The sequence below is a fragment of the Astatotilapia calliptera genome, chromosome 8 (assembly GCF_900246225.1).
Source record: "Astatotilapia calliptera chromosome 8, fAstCal1.2, whole genome shotgun sequence".
Lineage (NCBI taxonomy): Eukaryota > Metazoa > Chordata > Actinopteri > Cichliformes > Cichlidae > Astatotilapia > Astatotilapia calliptera.
In genome coordinates, this window is record NC_039309.1 from 13439599 (window position 1) to 13457677 (window position 18079).

Here is an 18079-nt window from a genome sequence, read left to right on the forward strand (position 1 = left end):
TTAAAATTTCATCAGTCTTCTGACTGCACAAGAGGTGAGAAGTGAGCAGCAGAAAATGTAATCCCCAAAACTGATGACTGTTACACAAAATTACAAGAATAGAAAAGAGAAAGAGGCAGCATTAACTCTTAATATGCCCAGCCTTGGGCCAAACTAATAAAACTGCAATTGAATCAGCTCTAAATAAATGATGGTGCTGTAGTTTAATAACATATCATCTGCCCCGCTGACAGCATTAGACCTGACACTCTTATATATCTTAATAATCCCACAAGTTCAGACTGAAGGGCATTTGTCAAGAGCAAATTCACACCGAGTGCTGCTTTATTTCCCTAACTCGTTTTTTTCTGGCTCTTCTGAGACTTTCAGGCAAACACCGAGCACCACCAAGTGGAGGTAATGAGAAATGGAAGAATAAATTGTCCCCCAAGCTAGTTATACAAACACTCTAAATGAAAAACAAAGCACCGGCAGGTCAAGCTGTCTGCACGCAAACAGAGAGACAGAGACAGCATTTTCACTGATCCTGCTTTCAGTTGTGATTACCACCGCCCCACTTTCCTCCTCAGATCAACAGAAAAGACGAACACAGCACTTTTTAAATAAAATGACTCGATACAAATGGGAAAATAAAAAGGTTTTAATAATTCCCATGCATTTTGTGTAAACAAATAATTCCTCACAGTACTGCATTTCCACATTGCTGACATATCATCAACACTGGCGCGACATACATAGGTCAGGTTTTTTTTTCCAGTTCATATACTGCATGTGTTGGGTTTTAATACCACAGCATCAACAAACTGTAGCCAGCAGGCACTGAAGATAGCATCTTTGATTTATTCTGCACTGCATGTGCTGAAAACTTAGAGCCCGCAAAGCAGTTTGTGGCTAGTGATATACACTCACCCTTAAATGTGACATTCAGTAAATCATTTTATTATTAAAACTTTCATTGATTGGTTTGACTTAAGTAGAGTTCCTGTTGTATAGGTTAATGAAGCCTTCCAATGTTTCACTGTAAGATATTAGCATTTGTTTGGGGGGGTTTGTTTTGTTTTTGTAGAAGGGTTCATGTTTTGATCTTATGTAAAAGATGCATACGTGTATACTGCACATCAGTTTTTTTCTGACAAAAGCAGCACAGTTATGCAGACTGGTCATGAGTGGCCACAATCTGTCTAAATGCATGAACAGAAATAGAGTTCACTCCAAAATCAGCTAAATGTAAGTCACAAGGTTACTTTAAAAAAAATACAAATAAAAAAAAATACAAATAAAAATCCTCACAAGCAGTTTCATGCTGGAACTTCTTTCTTTGCACTACATCAGATTTCTGCTGCCGAGCTTTTAAAATCTGTGATTTTTGGGCACGGTGAGGGCCACAGCTCCATTTCACTAAAGAAGAGGCAGACATCTTTACAGCAGATGTCTCTGGAACTACACAGACCACTAATGCCCCTTTAAACCCAGACAACAAGCCTGTCACTGGGTCTATCATAAAACACTCCCATCCTGGGGCAAATATAGCTCTGCTAATATTGACCAGTTAAAAGTGATCCGACTGTAACACAATCCGAAAGCTGCAGCAGCATTTTTGCTGCAAAAGTCATGAAAACTGTTTAAAAAAATAAGTGCAACTGTGAGTGTTTGTTTCGAGGGGGAAACATGAGACAAATGAATACACTACAGAAAACCTTCATTCATATGAACTCTATATTACTCTGAGGAAATGTGCAAACAAAGCTTTAATAAAGATGCCTTTACATGCTCTCCGATGCTGGCCTTTGAAAAAAAAAAAATAATAATAATAATAATTAATATATATATATACATATATAAATATATAGATATATATATATACATGTACATATACATATATATACTTGGAAATAAATACACATCCAACAAGAGTGGCACTTCTACATACTCAGTGTGGGCATTTACAAGAATCTGCTTGCATAGTTAAGTGCATGCATAAGCAATTTATCATGCAACAACTGTCACATACTTCAGGAATAGTGATCTCTTTTTCTCGGGTCTACAGTCAGTGCGTTCTGTGGAGTACTACTCTGTATTGCAAGCTAAGATGCGCACAAGCTGTGATGTGGCATGTGAAGACAGAGGACAGGCTGTCTTTGAGCATGTTGTTTATGCGGTTTTTTTGTACATTAACCCTGTGTTCGTCTGGGAGGAATGTTTGGAGACGTCTGGCAGTCTGAAGAGGCTCGATTTCCCACAAGGGAACCTGGGCACCGCAGTTAAGTGTTGGCGTCAGCAGCTGGAGGGCAGGGGTGGTTTTGAGGGGTTATTACAGGTTAATAAACACAAATGTTAAGAACCATGGTGGACCGAGGATCTCCAGACGTTAGACACTGATGACGCACGTTTCACTCCTCAGCTTCTTGGCGACAGTCAGAATGTGGTCGAATAAAAAAAGAAGAAAAACTTTGTTTTTTTCTGTTTGTTTTTTTAAAGGCTATTGCAGAATTACTACGTCAAAAAAGAGCACATGTAAACAGCGGTTCGCACTAAACAGGCGTTATTGTGTTTTACTTGAAATGACATTTTCAGTGCTTGATAAATATTAAAATCGAGTTACAAATTTACCAACACCTGCAGTTACACAACTTTCGATTAAATACTTCTCTGCGATTATCTGAGGCACTGATGTTTGTCGTTGACATAATGGCTCTCGATACTGGAGGAGAGCTGTACGTAAAGATCTTCTCTTGAAAATAATTTGCTGCATCAGCATGTTAAAAATTGCCAGTAAACTTCCTTTGGTGACTGAGTGAGTCCGTGTTTGAAAAGTTCCTTTCTCCTTTCCGCATCCACTTTCCAACTTGTGCAAAGTGACTTTTATTCTCGCTATGAGCTGCTCTTCTCCCGACGATGCTACAGACAGAACAAGGCAATAATTTAAACACACGCCCATGCTTATTTACAACACAGTATAATACGCCTGAAAATCAATGCAATCCATACAAAGTGCTTCTGTTAAAATCCATTCCTAAATAACTATTTAACAATGTGGGCAAGAGGTGTCCAATATGGCAGCTGGTATTCAGTGACCACTGAAAAGCTACAGGTGCTTCAAAGTTGTTTTGCCAGACATGCTTTGTGTCTGGTTTGATGGTTAAAAAGAAACAGAAAAACACCTCAGAGCTGCACTTTAGAGAGATTGTTTTTCAGACCCTCGGAGTAACATCACTTGGATTTCTGGCTAGTTTGTGTGGAGTTGATGGGGATCTTTCTGGACTGTAATGTCTTTTTAGCCGGCTCTTTCTTTGAAGGGTCCTTTGCAGTGGCAGGAGACTGAGCTGCTGTTTCTGCTCCAGAAAGCTTTGATTTTGTGGAGGGCAGCAGTGAGTGCTTGGCGGAACTTGATGCCTTAGAGGACTCCTTGTCTTTGGCTGTGCTCGCGTTGGACTCTGAGGCCACGCACAATGTTTTTTTGCTCGCTCCGTGCGGGACTCCTTCTCTAGATGCGCTCCCACCACTCTCCTCTGGACTTCCTTTCCCCTCTCCTGCCCCTGCTTTGCCGCTATCACTTGGTTTCCGGGTCTCTTTAGGCCTCAGAGCAGTTTTAAAGAAGGACAAACCTTTGTCCTCTGTCTTACTGCTCCTCTGGGGGCCTCTTAGCGGTGGAGCTGTATTTAAAGAGGAAACACCTACACTTGAGGATCGGAGACTAGTAATGGAGGAGCTACTGCTTGAGCTCCGGGCTGCTGCTCTGTCTTCCATAGCCTTGCCTGGCCTGCCCTCAGCTCTACTAGCAGCGCTCAGCCTGGAGGGAGGACCTCCATGGCTAACTTTCTTCTCTAACGCCGTATTGGTCCGTGACGATTCACGGCTAGTGCTCCTGTCTGCTGCTCTGTTCCTTCCTGAAGCGGAGCTTTTCTCACTAACCCCTCTGGGTGATGTCCTCCTCTGAGGGTGTGAGTTTTGTAATCCGGGAGATCCACTCTTTTTCTGTGCAGCCAACTCAGGATGTAATACCTCCGTGGTTTGGGATGATCCTTTTTTAGAGGGGGTTGCTGTTCTGGAGGAGCCGCCCTTGCAAATTTTAGTGCTTCCATCGCTTTTGTCTTTTGGCGTTGATGGTGCCGCTGCGCTTTTGGATTGTGTTCGAGACTGTGACTTATCAATGGCCGGAGATGCAGGAGAGAGAGAGCTGGATGACGTCGAGGAGGTGGCAGCGCGCTTCTTTGGGCTCTTTTCGCTCTCCAGCCCAGTCTTGGCAGAGGACCTTTTGACACCGCTGCTGTCCACGGCCACAGTCCTTGGTTTCACCTCCTTTGCAGCTGCACCATGTCTTGGACTGACCTGTTCAGCCCCAGCCAGTAAATTGTTGTTATCTCCTGCCTGGATGGAGCTCCTCTGATCTGCCTGCAGCACAGCTTTCGAGTGCACCTGCTCTATCAGCCTTTTAGCGCCTCCATTACTCTCCAAAGCACCAATAGCCGACTTGCCCCCTGACAGTTTATCTAACTTCGGTGACCCAGTGAAGCAGGAGGTAGACTGCTTGGTATCAACCACCTCTCCTATCCTTTCCAGTACTGGGGAGGAGGAGTGGGACTCCAGGGAGAAGCGTGAGGGAGAGTTGGAACGAAGCTGGAGCTTAGCAGAGTGGGGCCAGGATGGTTTAGCACCGTTTTCACTCAGTGCTAAGGGACTTGCGATGGAAGATCTTGAGGAGAAAGTTTGCCTTTGCATGCCTCTCACTGCTGGTCTGGAAGATAAACCTGCAGGGCAGAGAACATGCATTAAGAAAATAGTCATGCTTGTCAGCTGAAAAAAACACATGTAATTGTGTGATATTAGTGTTCTTTACCATCATCTTCACTCCGTTCACCAGCAAACTCAGCAGACTCAGAAAGAGAGGCCAGCGAGGTGCGTCTGGAGGACCCTGATGAGGCTTGGCTAGGTGGACGACTTCCTATCAGCCGACTAATCCAGTGCTCACACAAAGAGGAACTGGTGGAACCTGAGAGGCCAAACAGACAGACAGTGGTTGAACATCTATATATTATGAGCATTACAGGATAATTTAATATGTGAGGTATGAGGTGCAATAAAAAAGTTCCAGGATACAGCACATAAAAAATAAATATCAAAAACCTTTAAGGTCATCTGCTCATGAACCTTCAGACCTTCTACTTTTAGATCTCTGTGATGTGAGCCGGATTTCTCTCAGTGTCTGAAAACAGGAGCCCTTAAAAATTATTTTCATTTTGGGCAAGTGTGCAAAGTCACAGGGAAGCAAATCTAACCAGTGGGTTTGTATGCCACCACACAGTGGAGTTCTCCACAGTGTTTCCCTTCAAACACCACAGTCACACCCTGGAGGATGAATTCCCAGTGCTTAATCTCATGACTGCTGAGGAAAAAAGAAGAAGAACCACCTGCTCCCTGCACGATGCTCCATCTTCAGGCTTTGAAACTGTAGAGTACATAAACTGCTGAAAGTGCTCAGTGGTAGCCACAGACCGAGCACTCATCACCAGCATTGATCATCCACAGCAAATTTGAATCAGTTTGAATGTTTGCCCTCTGCACTGTTTTAACAGATGTGCTAGTGTAAGTGTTTATAAACGAACTTCCAAGGAATAATATAGCAACAGTGGTAAAACCAGGTCGCCTACAAATCACAGTCAGTGGACCGATCTCTAACTCCTTCAGCCCACTTGTGCAGGATCCAGAACCTCAGGTTTCCCCCAATGCATCCATGTGAGAGTGTGTGCAAATGTTAGAAAGGTGATATACTAGCACCAGTCCATTTACCATTTAGGTGCATGAGAAAATGACTCAAAATTGTGTTCCTTTTTATGGGTTTATTGCCAAATGCTTTTTCTTGCATATTGGACATGAGTCTGCACACAGTAACATTGTCACAAATTACCTCCCACAGAACTGTTGGCAGACCAGGACGGGATAGTTGCACGTCGTTGATAAAACAAGATGTAAGCAGTCTGCTTGCAGACCTCATCTTCAGATATGGGATGAACATCGCTATCATCAAAGCAGTACCACTGCCCATCGATGGAGTTCTTACAGTGAGCTACAAGACACAATGAAATAAAACAACATAAATATCCTGGAGAGCTTCTGTACCCAGCTGGATATGGTGCTTCCTCACCTGTGTAATGTCCTCCCTGCATGGTCCCATGATGGTTACACACCGCATACAGGTCATAAAGGTAGTCCTCTGGATCACGACCCATCCCGTACGGCCGTCTCCATGGCGACCAGTGGGAGGGCAGACTCCAGCTGCTCTGGCTTCTCTTTACCATATGAGGTGCCATGTCCATGCCCGTAAGCGGGAACTTCACCATGTTCTGCATCTTCATTCGCCGATCCCCATCCTGTAGAAGCAATACGTTTAAGTTTGGGGTTTTTTTTGTTTTTTACTTACATCATATGAAAAGATACAATCTTGCACCTGTCTGAAGCGTTTCAGGTGAAGTATGAGGATGTCTGGCAGGGTCCACAGGCTGAGTTTGATGCTGCCTTGCTGAAGCTGCTTACAGTGTGGACAGCGCCATGCATCATCAGGAGCAAGCTGAAATTAATGTGAAAACGCTTTAAAGTGGCAAACTTTAAGCACAAAACAGGCTTTACGCTCTGCACCCCTGCATGCAAGGGGAAATATATATATTTTAATCAGTATCAGTAATATTTTTTGTGCAGGTCACACCAGCATACCTGTTCCTCTTTGGTGTAGAGTTGAAAGCACTGGGCGAGTGAGCAGGTCTGAGGCTGCAGATGCTGCTCCTTCGCTTGCCGCACACTTTCAGCATCGGGGATGTACTCGTCCTCAGTTCTTTTGAACAGACTGTGGGCGTAACACAGCCGAAGTCACAGAGGGAATACACAACTTCAAAAGAGTTACTATACAGCGCTGTGCTAAAGTCACCCCTCATGTCTTCACATGTTTTATATATATGAGAAAACACATAGAAATAGAGCATATAAGGGGAAAAAAGAGTTTGTACAATTCCAAAGAGCTTGAAAGTCAATATTTGGTGGGAACATCATGACTCTTCATTATTCTCTTGTAATTTCTTTAAGTAGTCTTCAGGAATAGTTTTTCAGAGTTCTTGAAGGACATTCAAGGCTCTTCCTTGGATGTTTCTGCCTTTTGTTCTGTTCTCTGTCAAGATGATCCCACACTGCTTCAATAATGTTGAGTTCTGAGCTTTTGGGAGGCCAGTCTACGACTGATAGTGCTGTATTGTGTGTTGCTGTTTTTATTTATCGAGCTCTGCATTTACTGAAATTTAGTTTAAGATCATTGCCGTGCAGAAAATCAAAGTCACTGCCAATCAGACACTTTCCAGATAGTGTTGCATGGTGGAACAAAATCTGATGGTACATTTCTGCGTTTATATTTCCATGAATTTTGACAAGATCCCCAACACTGCTGGCTGAAGTACAGCCTCAAACCATGACCGAGCCTCCACTGGGTTTTACAGATGTCTGTAAATACTCAATGTTGTACCGCTCACCTGACCTCCTCCGTTTCTACAGACAACAATTTGAACCAAAAACTCTTATTTGGATTCATCACTCTATCAGTCCATCATTTTTTTAGTCCAGTTCTTGTGTTAATTTTGTGTGTGTGTGTGCGTGTGGGTGTCACGTACTAGTCTTTCGTCTCCTTGTCCCACTCAACAACAATTTTGACATGAGGGGGTCCTCCAGGACCACAGGACTTGTATGCTCTGTTAAAAGTTAGACCAGAGACACATTAAATGTTTAATTTTACACATTTAACTGGGTTTTTTAATTCATTATTATATTTATTATCATAAGCACAGAAAGATTTACGCCTCCTCTAGAGGTAATTTCTGTTTTAGATTTTCACCACTAGCCACTATTAACCATTGTCCTAGTATTGAAGTCATCATCAGAACTTGTGATGGTGACCATGTTTTTTGTTTTAAAGTTTAGTTTGAACGAGTCTTTGTTTGTTCATGTAACACAAGCGGAGCAAATGTCACTCACAACTTTCTTTTCATTAAAAAAAAAATCCATGCAACAACCCCAGAGGTCGACAGCCTCTGTGAAGAAAATCTATTAGAACCAGACAAGCTATCAGACATCTCAGGATTTATTTTGACATCAATACCAATGAAGGTTCGCTGAGGCTCTTCAATCACCTTCAACTGGACAGAACACGCCACAGGATTTCTACAATGACATTCAGGTGGGGTAACACTGCATCCTAGCGGGGATATGCGGCATTACCTTTCCACAGAGGGATGGCAGAGAGGCTGCTCCTCCTGAGGCAAGAGATATGTGATTCCAACCACTCCTACCACACGCAAAGTGAAGGGCCCCACCTACAGGGCGTCAAAGGTAAGACAAGAAAAAACTTAATCTTCATTAAAAGCTTATCAAAATGTGAGGTTGCTGTGTTTACGTCATAATATGCACCTGTACAAAGACTCCAGGGCGCAGAACATGCCTCATTTTCTCCAAAATCTCTTTCTGTAGTACATCCCAGGTCACTGTACGCTCCAAATATAGAATAAATGGATTACCGAACCTGGGGGAAAATAGAAAAACAGCAAGTTTTAGAAGATTTGTGGATTAAATTTGCAATTCTTACACAGCTCTGTTCATTAAAGCACCTGCGTCCTTGCTGTCCAGCGCAGGCTCTGTTGCACACCAGCAGGACGATCTTCTCAGCCTGCCCGCTGTTCTTATTGGGACTCTGAGGTGGTGTTGTAGGCTCTTGTATTTGTGTGGCCATCCTGTTATTATCTGTCCCATACTTCAAGTTGTTCTGATTGAGATTGGCATGTGGGCTTCCTGAAACGTACACAGAAAAAGTTCAAGTTGGGGGGGAAAAAACCCACGTGCTCCCTTGTGAAGTGTTTCCAAAAATCAATCCAACATGCTGCTTTACCTTCCCAAAAATGAAACATTTTGCCTGTTTTTGTCAACCCACTACACTGAGACAAAGAGTGAGTAAACAGGATGTCGTACCACATCGCTTGGAACGGATCTGCTCCGGTCTGAACAGCTCGGGTGTCTCGAAAGCAAAGATGGAGTCGCTCTCCTGAATGATCTCGAGGTCGTCGTCATCGTCACAGAAGGAGCGATGGAAGCCATCGTAGTACATTTCAGTGAGAACAATCTAAGCAGTGACGGGGAATCAAAAAAACCCAAAACACTAAATTACTGATGCAGGTTCGTTAACAGGAACACAAAGAGGAAAGTTTTAAATGAGGCCTCACCTGTTGGGCAGGTATTTTGGTCTCTTGGGCCACAGCTTGTCTCAACCTGGACACGGTGCCAGAGAGGGGCACCGCCACCCCGACTCTCATACAGTGGGAGCACTTTCCTTGATACACCACTGTCACATACAGGGGCCTGCACAACAGAACGACTGGATTTAATTGGCTGTTTCATAACCATGACTGGACCGATGTTCCAAAGATAGACAGCATCTTCTAATTTTAGCTTTTTCCTGTCACATCTCTCACAGTGTTTGTCTGGGCTCGGTTTGACACTCCCTTTGTTTCCAAGCTTGGAGTTCAGACAGGATCTTGTCTCATTACAGTTTTGGATATAGGGACTTTTTTTTTAATTGTATGATGGATTGTCTTACTTCTAAACTAGACCCAGAGTCACCTTACCTTGTGTGAGGTACCGGGATTGGCAGTGAGATGCAGAGGAAAGGATCAAAGGTGTTGCTCTGTTTCTGGCAGTGAGGGCAAGTCAGGGAGGATCTAATCAGAGAAACAAGGAGAATTAATGAATTACAACTGACACCACTTTTATGTTCTTATATGAAGCTGAATAGTTGAGCCAGATCAAATTTATTCCTAAGCTCAGGCTCCTGGGAGGCTTCCCATCATCCCATCATGCACTAAGCATTTCTTCTTTCCTGACCTCTTTTCAATCTCTGTATGTTTATACACCACTGCTACATTTAATCACTCTCAATTATAAAACTCTCATAATTTGTCTTTAATTCTGCCTCCCTCTGTTGTCTCCTCACAGCTGATGACTGTCCCTCCCTGATCCTGGTTCTACTGGAGGTTTCTTCACATTAAAAGGAAGTTTATTCTTCTCACTGTTGCCAAATGTTTGCTTTTCAGGGTTATCTGACTGTTGGGGTTTTCTTTTTAATACTGCAGAGTTTTTACCTTACAATATAAGGCAACTGTTAATGTGAATTGGTGCCATATAATAAAACTGAACTGAATTTTAAGTTTCTTGGGCTTTAAATAAAAGGAAAAGAAAAAGAAGAAAAAGAAGCAACAGCAGCTTTGAACCTGCAATCATAATAATGGCCAGCAGGGGGCAATTGCTCCAGTTACAGAAAGAAGTCTGTAAAGACTGAGGAAATGACTCCACTTCTCACTTGATTTATGAGTTCAGTGAACACTTTTCTGGTGAGTTTATGGTCTTGAAAATGTATTTTCATTCTTATTTAACACTGCTTAACACTTTCTAGGATAAAACATCCACAGCAAAGAATCCACAAACTAATGAGTGATCTCGCTTTCCATTTGCACAGTGTTTGGTTTGATGTCAAAGTCACAGCTGTGTATAAATATCCTCATCTATACCAATGTGGATTCGACCTGTGATCGGCGTTTCACTTGGATGTTTATCACATGGGCAATTACTCTCAGCATAGAAAACAAAGGATGTCGAGGATTTTCTTAACTACGTATGTATGTTTTGTAATACAAGCACGGTGCTAAAGAGTCAAAACAAATGTGCAACTGCCAGCAACTGCAAATTTTACCTGTATTGTGCCTGAAACAGCTCCTGTACAAAAGAGCCAGGTGCTGGTAGTGGAGATCCTTCAGGGACAGTTTCTTCTTCTACTGGAGGCTGAGAATAAACAACAGCAGCAGTCAAGAAGCAATAAAATGTTCAGAAATTACCGAATGCGCAGTTGCATATCTGTTTACTTTAGGACACAGCGGTAACACGTAACTGTGATCTAAATCAGTGTTTACCTTCCTGGGGAGTCTGCTGTCCAGGGGGACAATTTGGTTGAGGTCTTCATGAACTCTATCAAGCAACCAGAGGAGGAATTCTTGGGCATCGTGCTGGGAGTTGCCCTTGAATTGAAGGGCACTCTTTGACACTACATTCTGCAGACAACAGCAGAAAAAAAGAAAAATCAAGGAATTGGATGGATTTAAGTGGCTTGCACAAAAAAAACAGAGATGTAGTAAAAGTTCACAGAGAGCGACTCGTTCCCTTTTTCCACCTTGCTTAACTGTGAAATATTCAGCTATGTTTAATCAGGACAACGATTAGCAGAGTCCTAAAGGTCAGGCCAAGCTTTTTAAAGCAAGGACACTAGCTGAAGCTTGACCTTAAACAATAAGCTGCTGGAGATCAAAACAGTGCGTACTCTACAAAGCCGCCCAGGCTGGAAGCTGTGAAGTCACCTCCACGCAGAGGCTATCAAATGTCACACAAGGTCAAAGATACGAGCGGCACTGGGTACTGTGTGGCCGCTCAGCCTCTCCTATGGGACAGTCGTCCTTATTTTAGAGCAGTTACAAAAGCAGCCTCAGTGCTTTTGTGCAAAATGGTGCAAAAAAAAACAGGACCAGGCTATCTTGTGTGGCTCAACCACAAAGGTTGTCTTTAAGTAAAGAGATCTGAGATGATATCAGTGATTCATTTTCTAAATACCCAGGTCTCTTTTAAACACTGCACCTTCACAAAAATAGAACCCTATAAACTGCTATGCTGTGTGTATTTTTGGTTAACGACAGACAAGACACTGTGAAAAAAATGGGATTGTTATTCCCATAGGGCAAAGCTAGGGATGCACAAAATGTGAAATTCTAAGCCAATAGCAACTGTCCTGATTGTCCTGAGTGCCACTGTATTTGGTTTTAGTCGTTACTCCCTGTTTTCTTCGTTGTGCGATATAAAAACAATGGCTGAACTGTTTCAGAGTCTTTTATTGTTCATCGCACTGTTTGTCAACGTCTAGCTGATAAAAATCGGCCAATGCCATTGGTTTATGCTGTTTTTTGCCAACAGGCCAATAACCAATCAGTATGAAAGTGGCTTAATACTGATGCTCAGCCTGTGTAACTTCATTCTGAATTCATCAGTTGGTGATAATATTTAAAAAGTAATATTAAATGAGGCACTGCATTAAAGCTGTGATATCTTTCTCATAATGCATCATTAGCCTGAGTTGTTGGCTTTTTTTCTGCCAAATAAGTGCCCTCACATTTCATACCCCAAACCTCTGGTCTGCAATGCAGAGTTCAAAATCTAAATTAAAAACCAGTGACACCAACAAGGCACTACAAAAATCCCCAGTGCCAGGAAGGACAAACTGTTTTCCCAGGCTGTGCACTCAAACACTTTTGCGTGACTCTTACTGACCTTCGTTTGTACCTTTGCAGTACATTTGACCAGGATTTTAGCTGAACTTGTAGTTCAACTTAAATGTCAAATAGCAGGTTGAGCTTGAAAGGATTAAATAAGTGTTAAGTAAATGTGCCATAAAATGAATGAAACCACCACACAGCAAAAATATAACTATGTTTCCCGTGTATTTAAAAGGTGCACGATGTATGTATGTGCATTTATAACACCTGATAAAGAAAAAGTTTAAAAGTTTTTAAAAAGAGCTAGAAGGAGAAACAGGAGAAATAGTAGTTTATCCAACAGAGGGCAACTTCTCTGTTAGCAACACTCATAAAAAAAGTAGTCAAAGACTGATTGTAACAGTAAAAAAGTTTAGTTTTTTTTTCAACAGATAGCCCTGCATGGTTTTCCATTTTTTTGTTTTTGTTACTTTTTTGGTTGATTTAGGATTTGCATCTTCTCCCAGATTTGAACTGGAGAACTTTGCTTATTAGACAAATATTATCTTAGTAACTGCCCATAAAAAGCTACACACGATGAATGTCATGCAAAGCTGTTCATATTTCATGGGTCTGAAAGAAAAAATATCGGCTGACATATTGGACTTTTAGATCATCAAATATCAGTATCAGTACGGGTTTTAAAAAATATCATATCAATATTATCATCATATAATTTGCTTTGTTTTGTTTTGTTGGGGGGGGGGGGGGTACAAATGTTGAATGTCTCATGTTGGCACTGTCACAACACTTTACTCTGTGTGTAGAGTGACTGCATTGGCTTTGACACTTGACCCTGTTACAGGAAGCCACTTCAATGTCATCTGATATTTATGCTTTTATCTACATTTAGTTTAATTCTGTTTCATTTTTCTTTGTTGGGTTGGATATTTTTACACATTTGAGATATTTAATACACTTTTTATTTATACTTATTTTATATAATTGTATTTATTTTGATCTTTTTTTAAGATATTTGTTTTGTGATATTGTATTTAAATTTTTAGCTATATGCCAATTCTACTTTGTAAGCAGTTTTGTTAAGTCTTTTTAGTGTGTTTCACTTAATGTTCAGCTGGTATAACAAAGGAACTTCCAAACTCTTTGGACAAATAAAATCTCATCTTAAGATGAGATGTGCAGAAGTGCAGACTTGTGCAAAGTCTTTGAGATTTTAGGTAGTGTACTACAACCAAATCCTCAAACCAGCGGCTTCTGAGAGAGAATGGACGATAAAATAATTCCCTTGTGTTCTTATTAAATCTCCCTAATGGTCTTTAAGTGCTTCCAGTTTAGGCTCAGATTGTGGTTTAAGAAAAGAGGTGGAAAATTAGCAAATGTCCATCTTTAATGTACACAAACCACAACAAAGTTTGCTTTGCTGAAGTCCAGTTAGCAGCATTTAAGGTTGTAATAGTATTTTTTAGACATTTGAAGAGAAAGATCCATTTGTACTGTTGTGTGTGTGTGTGTGTGTGTGTGTGTGTGTGTGCGTGCGTGCGTGCGTGCGTGCGTGCGTGCGTGCGTGCGTGTGTGTGCGTGTGTGTGTGTGTGTGTATGTGTTCTCCCAAATATCTATGAAATGACACTTTTAAAAGCACCAGTTGGAAGCGTTACTAATGTTACTAGAAAACACTTGTATGCTGCAAAAATCCTACATAGTTTTATTCTGTTTTTTTAAGGTTATATTCACCCATGTGTCCATGTCCAGTTCAACATGTTTAATGCTTCTGATGATGAAAATAATCTATATCCAGCTGGACTGTTTGCAGTTTGGCTGGCAACTAAAGCAGAAGAAAATAGACAGAAATAGCAACATTGTCAAGAACAAAGAATGCGCTGTATGGCCCGTTTCTGTTTAGTCTCTCTCCACTTTGTATTGAACTTTTCAAGAACACATCATGAGTGAGAAAACACGTCTTTTGTTATGCAGAAGCAAATCTTTGTGATCGTGACAGGCAAACTTTTCATCGCCGGGACGCAGATTTAAGAGATGACAATGAAAAACAGACAAGGCTGGAAGCAAAAAGCTGATACAGTCAGCTTCAATACAGCTCTGCTCAAGATTCTGTTTCATTTACAAGGAAGAAGTGTTAGTCCTATAAACACTGACTTTTCACGGATCACTGGGATTCTACTATAAACACTGTACTGCTTGTAAAGTGCATATATGGCTGCCCCGTGTATGACAATCACACCTGGATCAAAGTCAGAAACACAAAGTGGCATATCTAAAATATAAAACTAATCATCTTTGTAATATTTAAGGAGTTCACACTCAGATTTATCTTCTAACCATGTAAGTTTAGAGAACATAAAAAACACATTGATTTGTAGCCAACCACTTAAAAAGTAGGACTCAGTTTGTTGCTCAAGTTCACTTAGTTGCACTTAAGAGGCAAAAACTTGGACTATAAGGTGCAGCTGGTTGTCCCATAAGCTCATATCTAATCAAACGTTAGATGACTGTTGAATTTGGAGCTCAAAGAAATAAAAAAAAATATTGCAAAATAAAATAGAAACACAACTTAAATCTAGTGTCTTTTGGACACTTTCTGCTTGCTTGTCAAACTTGTGCAGACCCACACAGAGCGAGGGTCTTTATATGGGTCTCCACGACCTACCTTAAAGTCTCTGCTGTGCTGAGGAGTGTACTCGAAGGTCCACAAAGCCCGAACCAGTCCGGACAGCTGCTCGGTTACCTCCCCTGTCTCCGGCTGCTGCTGGCCTCCCCCTTTTTTCTGCATCAGCACCCCGTTGGACTTGGCCTTTTCGTTGTTGCTTGTCGTCTCTCCACCTTTGAACTGCTCCAAAGCAAGGTACTCAGCAAAGAGCTCTGTGTTGCTCAGGCACTGCAAGATAGCGTTCATGAAGCAGGTGTTGCCGTGGTTCTTGAGCCCGGCGACACCGGGCACCTTATCCCCAAAGGGGAAACCCCCGCAGTCGCTGTCATCCGACGGGAGTGACCCCCCAGTGGTGTTGGGGAGCAAAGTTGCCTCGTCGGTCTCATCCTCGGCGGCCTGCTCGTCGGTGCCAAAATGAGACAGAGTCGAGAGAGTCCGGAGAACTCTGCTCATAAAGCTCCCCACGGAGCGCACCGAGCTCCTCCGGAACAGCTTTTTGCTGAAGGATTTCTTCTCCTTGTTACTCACAACTTTCGACATGATTGCTTTTTTTCTCTCTCTGCCCCTCCGATTTCACACCTTAATTACAGAGAGGGCCCCCACTTTTCAGAGAAACACCCCGTGCCCGCGCACTGACAGCTCCCTCGCTCTGTGGTGCTTTACGGGAGGCCTGAGCATATTTCACTGAAACGTAAAGGCCTGGCAGTTCTTGGGATCATATCATTAGGAGACAGCAGAGTACAGCATCAAATCATCGGCCCACTTGCAACACTGCGTCGGATTGCATAAACTGCCTCCGCGGAGAGCCGCTATCAGGGCGCTTTACGTGAATGCCAGGGGTAGTCCCGCACCCGCCAGCAGCCATCGTCATTTCAAATGGTGACATATCATCACCCGTTTCTTTGTTAGGGTGCTGGAAAAGGAAAAAGAAAGCACGGCGCTGATGGGGCTCAGGTATCAGTGTCAGGCACACATAAACATCAAATCCACTACTCGCAATTAGGCTGAGAGTGACGAGCGGAATTCCTCATCATTTATTATTAAACGAACCGCAGCTCCACCCTTTTAAAGGTATTTCTTCTGACCCCGGCCATCGAATCCGCGCTGACGTTGAGAACCGGTGGGTCGGAGATATGAACCAAGTGAACGTCTTCCCTAAATCGACTCCACGGGCGCGCTGCCAAACTGAGGAACCCCCGACCGAAGCGACACAGCGCGCCGCTCCCTGGCGTTTGGCTGCTGCGGGGCATCTCTCCCTGCGCCAAACGCGTGAAGCGGACGTTCCCGTTTCTCCATCTGAAAGTTTGTTGTCCTTTTTTTTTGTTTGTTTAAATACTTGTCCGCTTCGTGCGCCTTAATTCCGCCTCCGAATGAGATTCACGGCGAGGCCGCTTCTCCCGTCTCCATCACCACCATCATCATCTGTGGGCAACGATACTGCAGGCAGGGCGGTAACGGCTGACGTCAGGGCCAAACACTGGTCCATGTTGGAGGAGAGCAGGTACAGCGGCATGTGATGATGCTCCGTGTCTGTTTGTGGACAGCGCGGACGCCGATCCCAACCAATCCGGTAACAGTGGTAATATATTACTCTTTCACATTATTTTACATTATTTGCAGCTGAGCTTATAGCTGGGGGGAAAGGACAACAAAGGAATTTTTGTTTTAAAAAAACCCCATAAAATTTAATTAAAAAACAAACAAACAAATAAATTATGTAAAAATGTTGCCAGTTGCTATGGATTGTTCTACAGTGGCTACACAAAAGACACAACACAGTTATTTTCATTATCAGCTGATTTTTCCCGATAATGTAGGCTATTGCTGGGCCACTGGCATGTCGGGAAATCGTGGAAAAGTCAGATTAATTAGAATTTATTTTACTTATATGGGCCTAGCGACAGTTCAAGACAACAGTCGTTTCAAGGCAGTTGATGTTGTAAGGTAAAGGCCCCACAATATTCACAGCTACCCAACAATAACATGATCCCCTATGAGCAAGCATTTGGCAACAGTGGGGAGGAAAAACTTCTCTTTAACAGGAAGACATATTTGGGTGAACCAGGATCGAAGGATGTAGCCATCTGGCAGCTGGTTGGGCAGATGGCTGCACCAAAAGTAGAGCAATTCTCCCTAAAGACTCAGTCACACTAGACTACTAATACCTGTGGGGAGCTCCTTAAAGAAAAAAAAAAATGAGTGGATTTCATTTCCTCACATTTAGTGAATGACTGCAAGTAAGTGTGTGGGACCAACTGGTCACAGGACCACAATTATTTGTTATTGGTTGCCTCCCACCTGGATAGATGTGCAACTGCTTGCAATCCAAAGTGGACTGACTGCCATCAGTCTCAGACAGATTAGCAAGGGTTTGCAAATAACTGCCCTTTAATTTATAAACGCAGACAATTGCCAACAAACTGCAAACAACCTGAGTGAGTCTGTACTGATGAGCGCAACATGTCCCTGAGGTTTTCATTAAGGGACTCGGTTGGTTGTGTTCTTGTTATATTACCATATAAAAGCAAAGTTGAGACATTTGTGTTTCAAATTTAAGGTCCTGGGTGGACTCTGAATTTAAGCAGTTCATAGAGTTATCATTGCGTACCTCATTCACTCAAACTGATTCAGTTCCATCGCCATTTCGACTCACATAAGTTGCTTTGAAGATGGCAACTGACAGCATCTCAGATGCAAAAGCAACCAGGCCACAATTTCATATCACAGGGTCACTCTAATTTGGGTCTTGCCACAGTCTCCAACCACCATTTTTTTTTTAATGTAACTGTAGCATGAGCCCAAAGCTGCACACTCCATCTCCTGCTGCGATAAGGGACAACTGCAAAACTGTCCGACCTGATTCGTCCACATTTTCAGTAGTTTAAATGTGTGAAAAGAGCTTTACAGCAAAGTCTTCTTTGCCTACTCGAGTCCCCTGACAATTAACCGTGACAGACAAGCCAATTTTCATGTCTTAAAGGTAGGAAGTGGAACATACAACGCAATACACAGTTTACCACTGAGGGATCCTCATTCAGCGCTTGATTCAGTCCACTGAATTAAAATAATACACATAGCCAC

At 42.5% G+C, this 18079-nt stretch overlaps 1 protein-coding gene across 1 annotated transcript; it reads right to left on the reverse strand.

Moving 5' to 3' along the window:
- Positions 1–1858: 1858 nt before the first annotated feature.
- Positions 1859–18020, reverse strand: LOC113028447 (ubiquitin carboxyl-terminal hydrolase 31-like). Its single transcript, XM_026178714.1, has 16 exons — positions 14999–18020; positions 10989–11126; positions 10772–10860; positions 9651–9743; positions 9249–9384; positions 8998–9148; positions 8640–8820; positions 8443–8554; positions 8254–8348; positions 7650–7727; positions 6709–6838; positions 6446–6565; positions 6143–6368; positions 5906–6064; positions 4838–4990; positions 1859–4748 (listed from the first exon to the last, which is right to left on the reverse strand). The coding sequence occupies exons 1-16, from the start codon at positions 15536–15538 to the stop codon at positions 3211–3213; spliced, it is 3939 nt and encodes a 1312-aa protein (XP_026034499.1). The 5' UTR covers positions 15539–18020; the 3' UTR covers positions 1859–3210.
- Between the last annotated feature and the right edge of the window lie 59 nt (positions 18021–18079).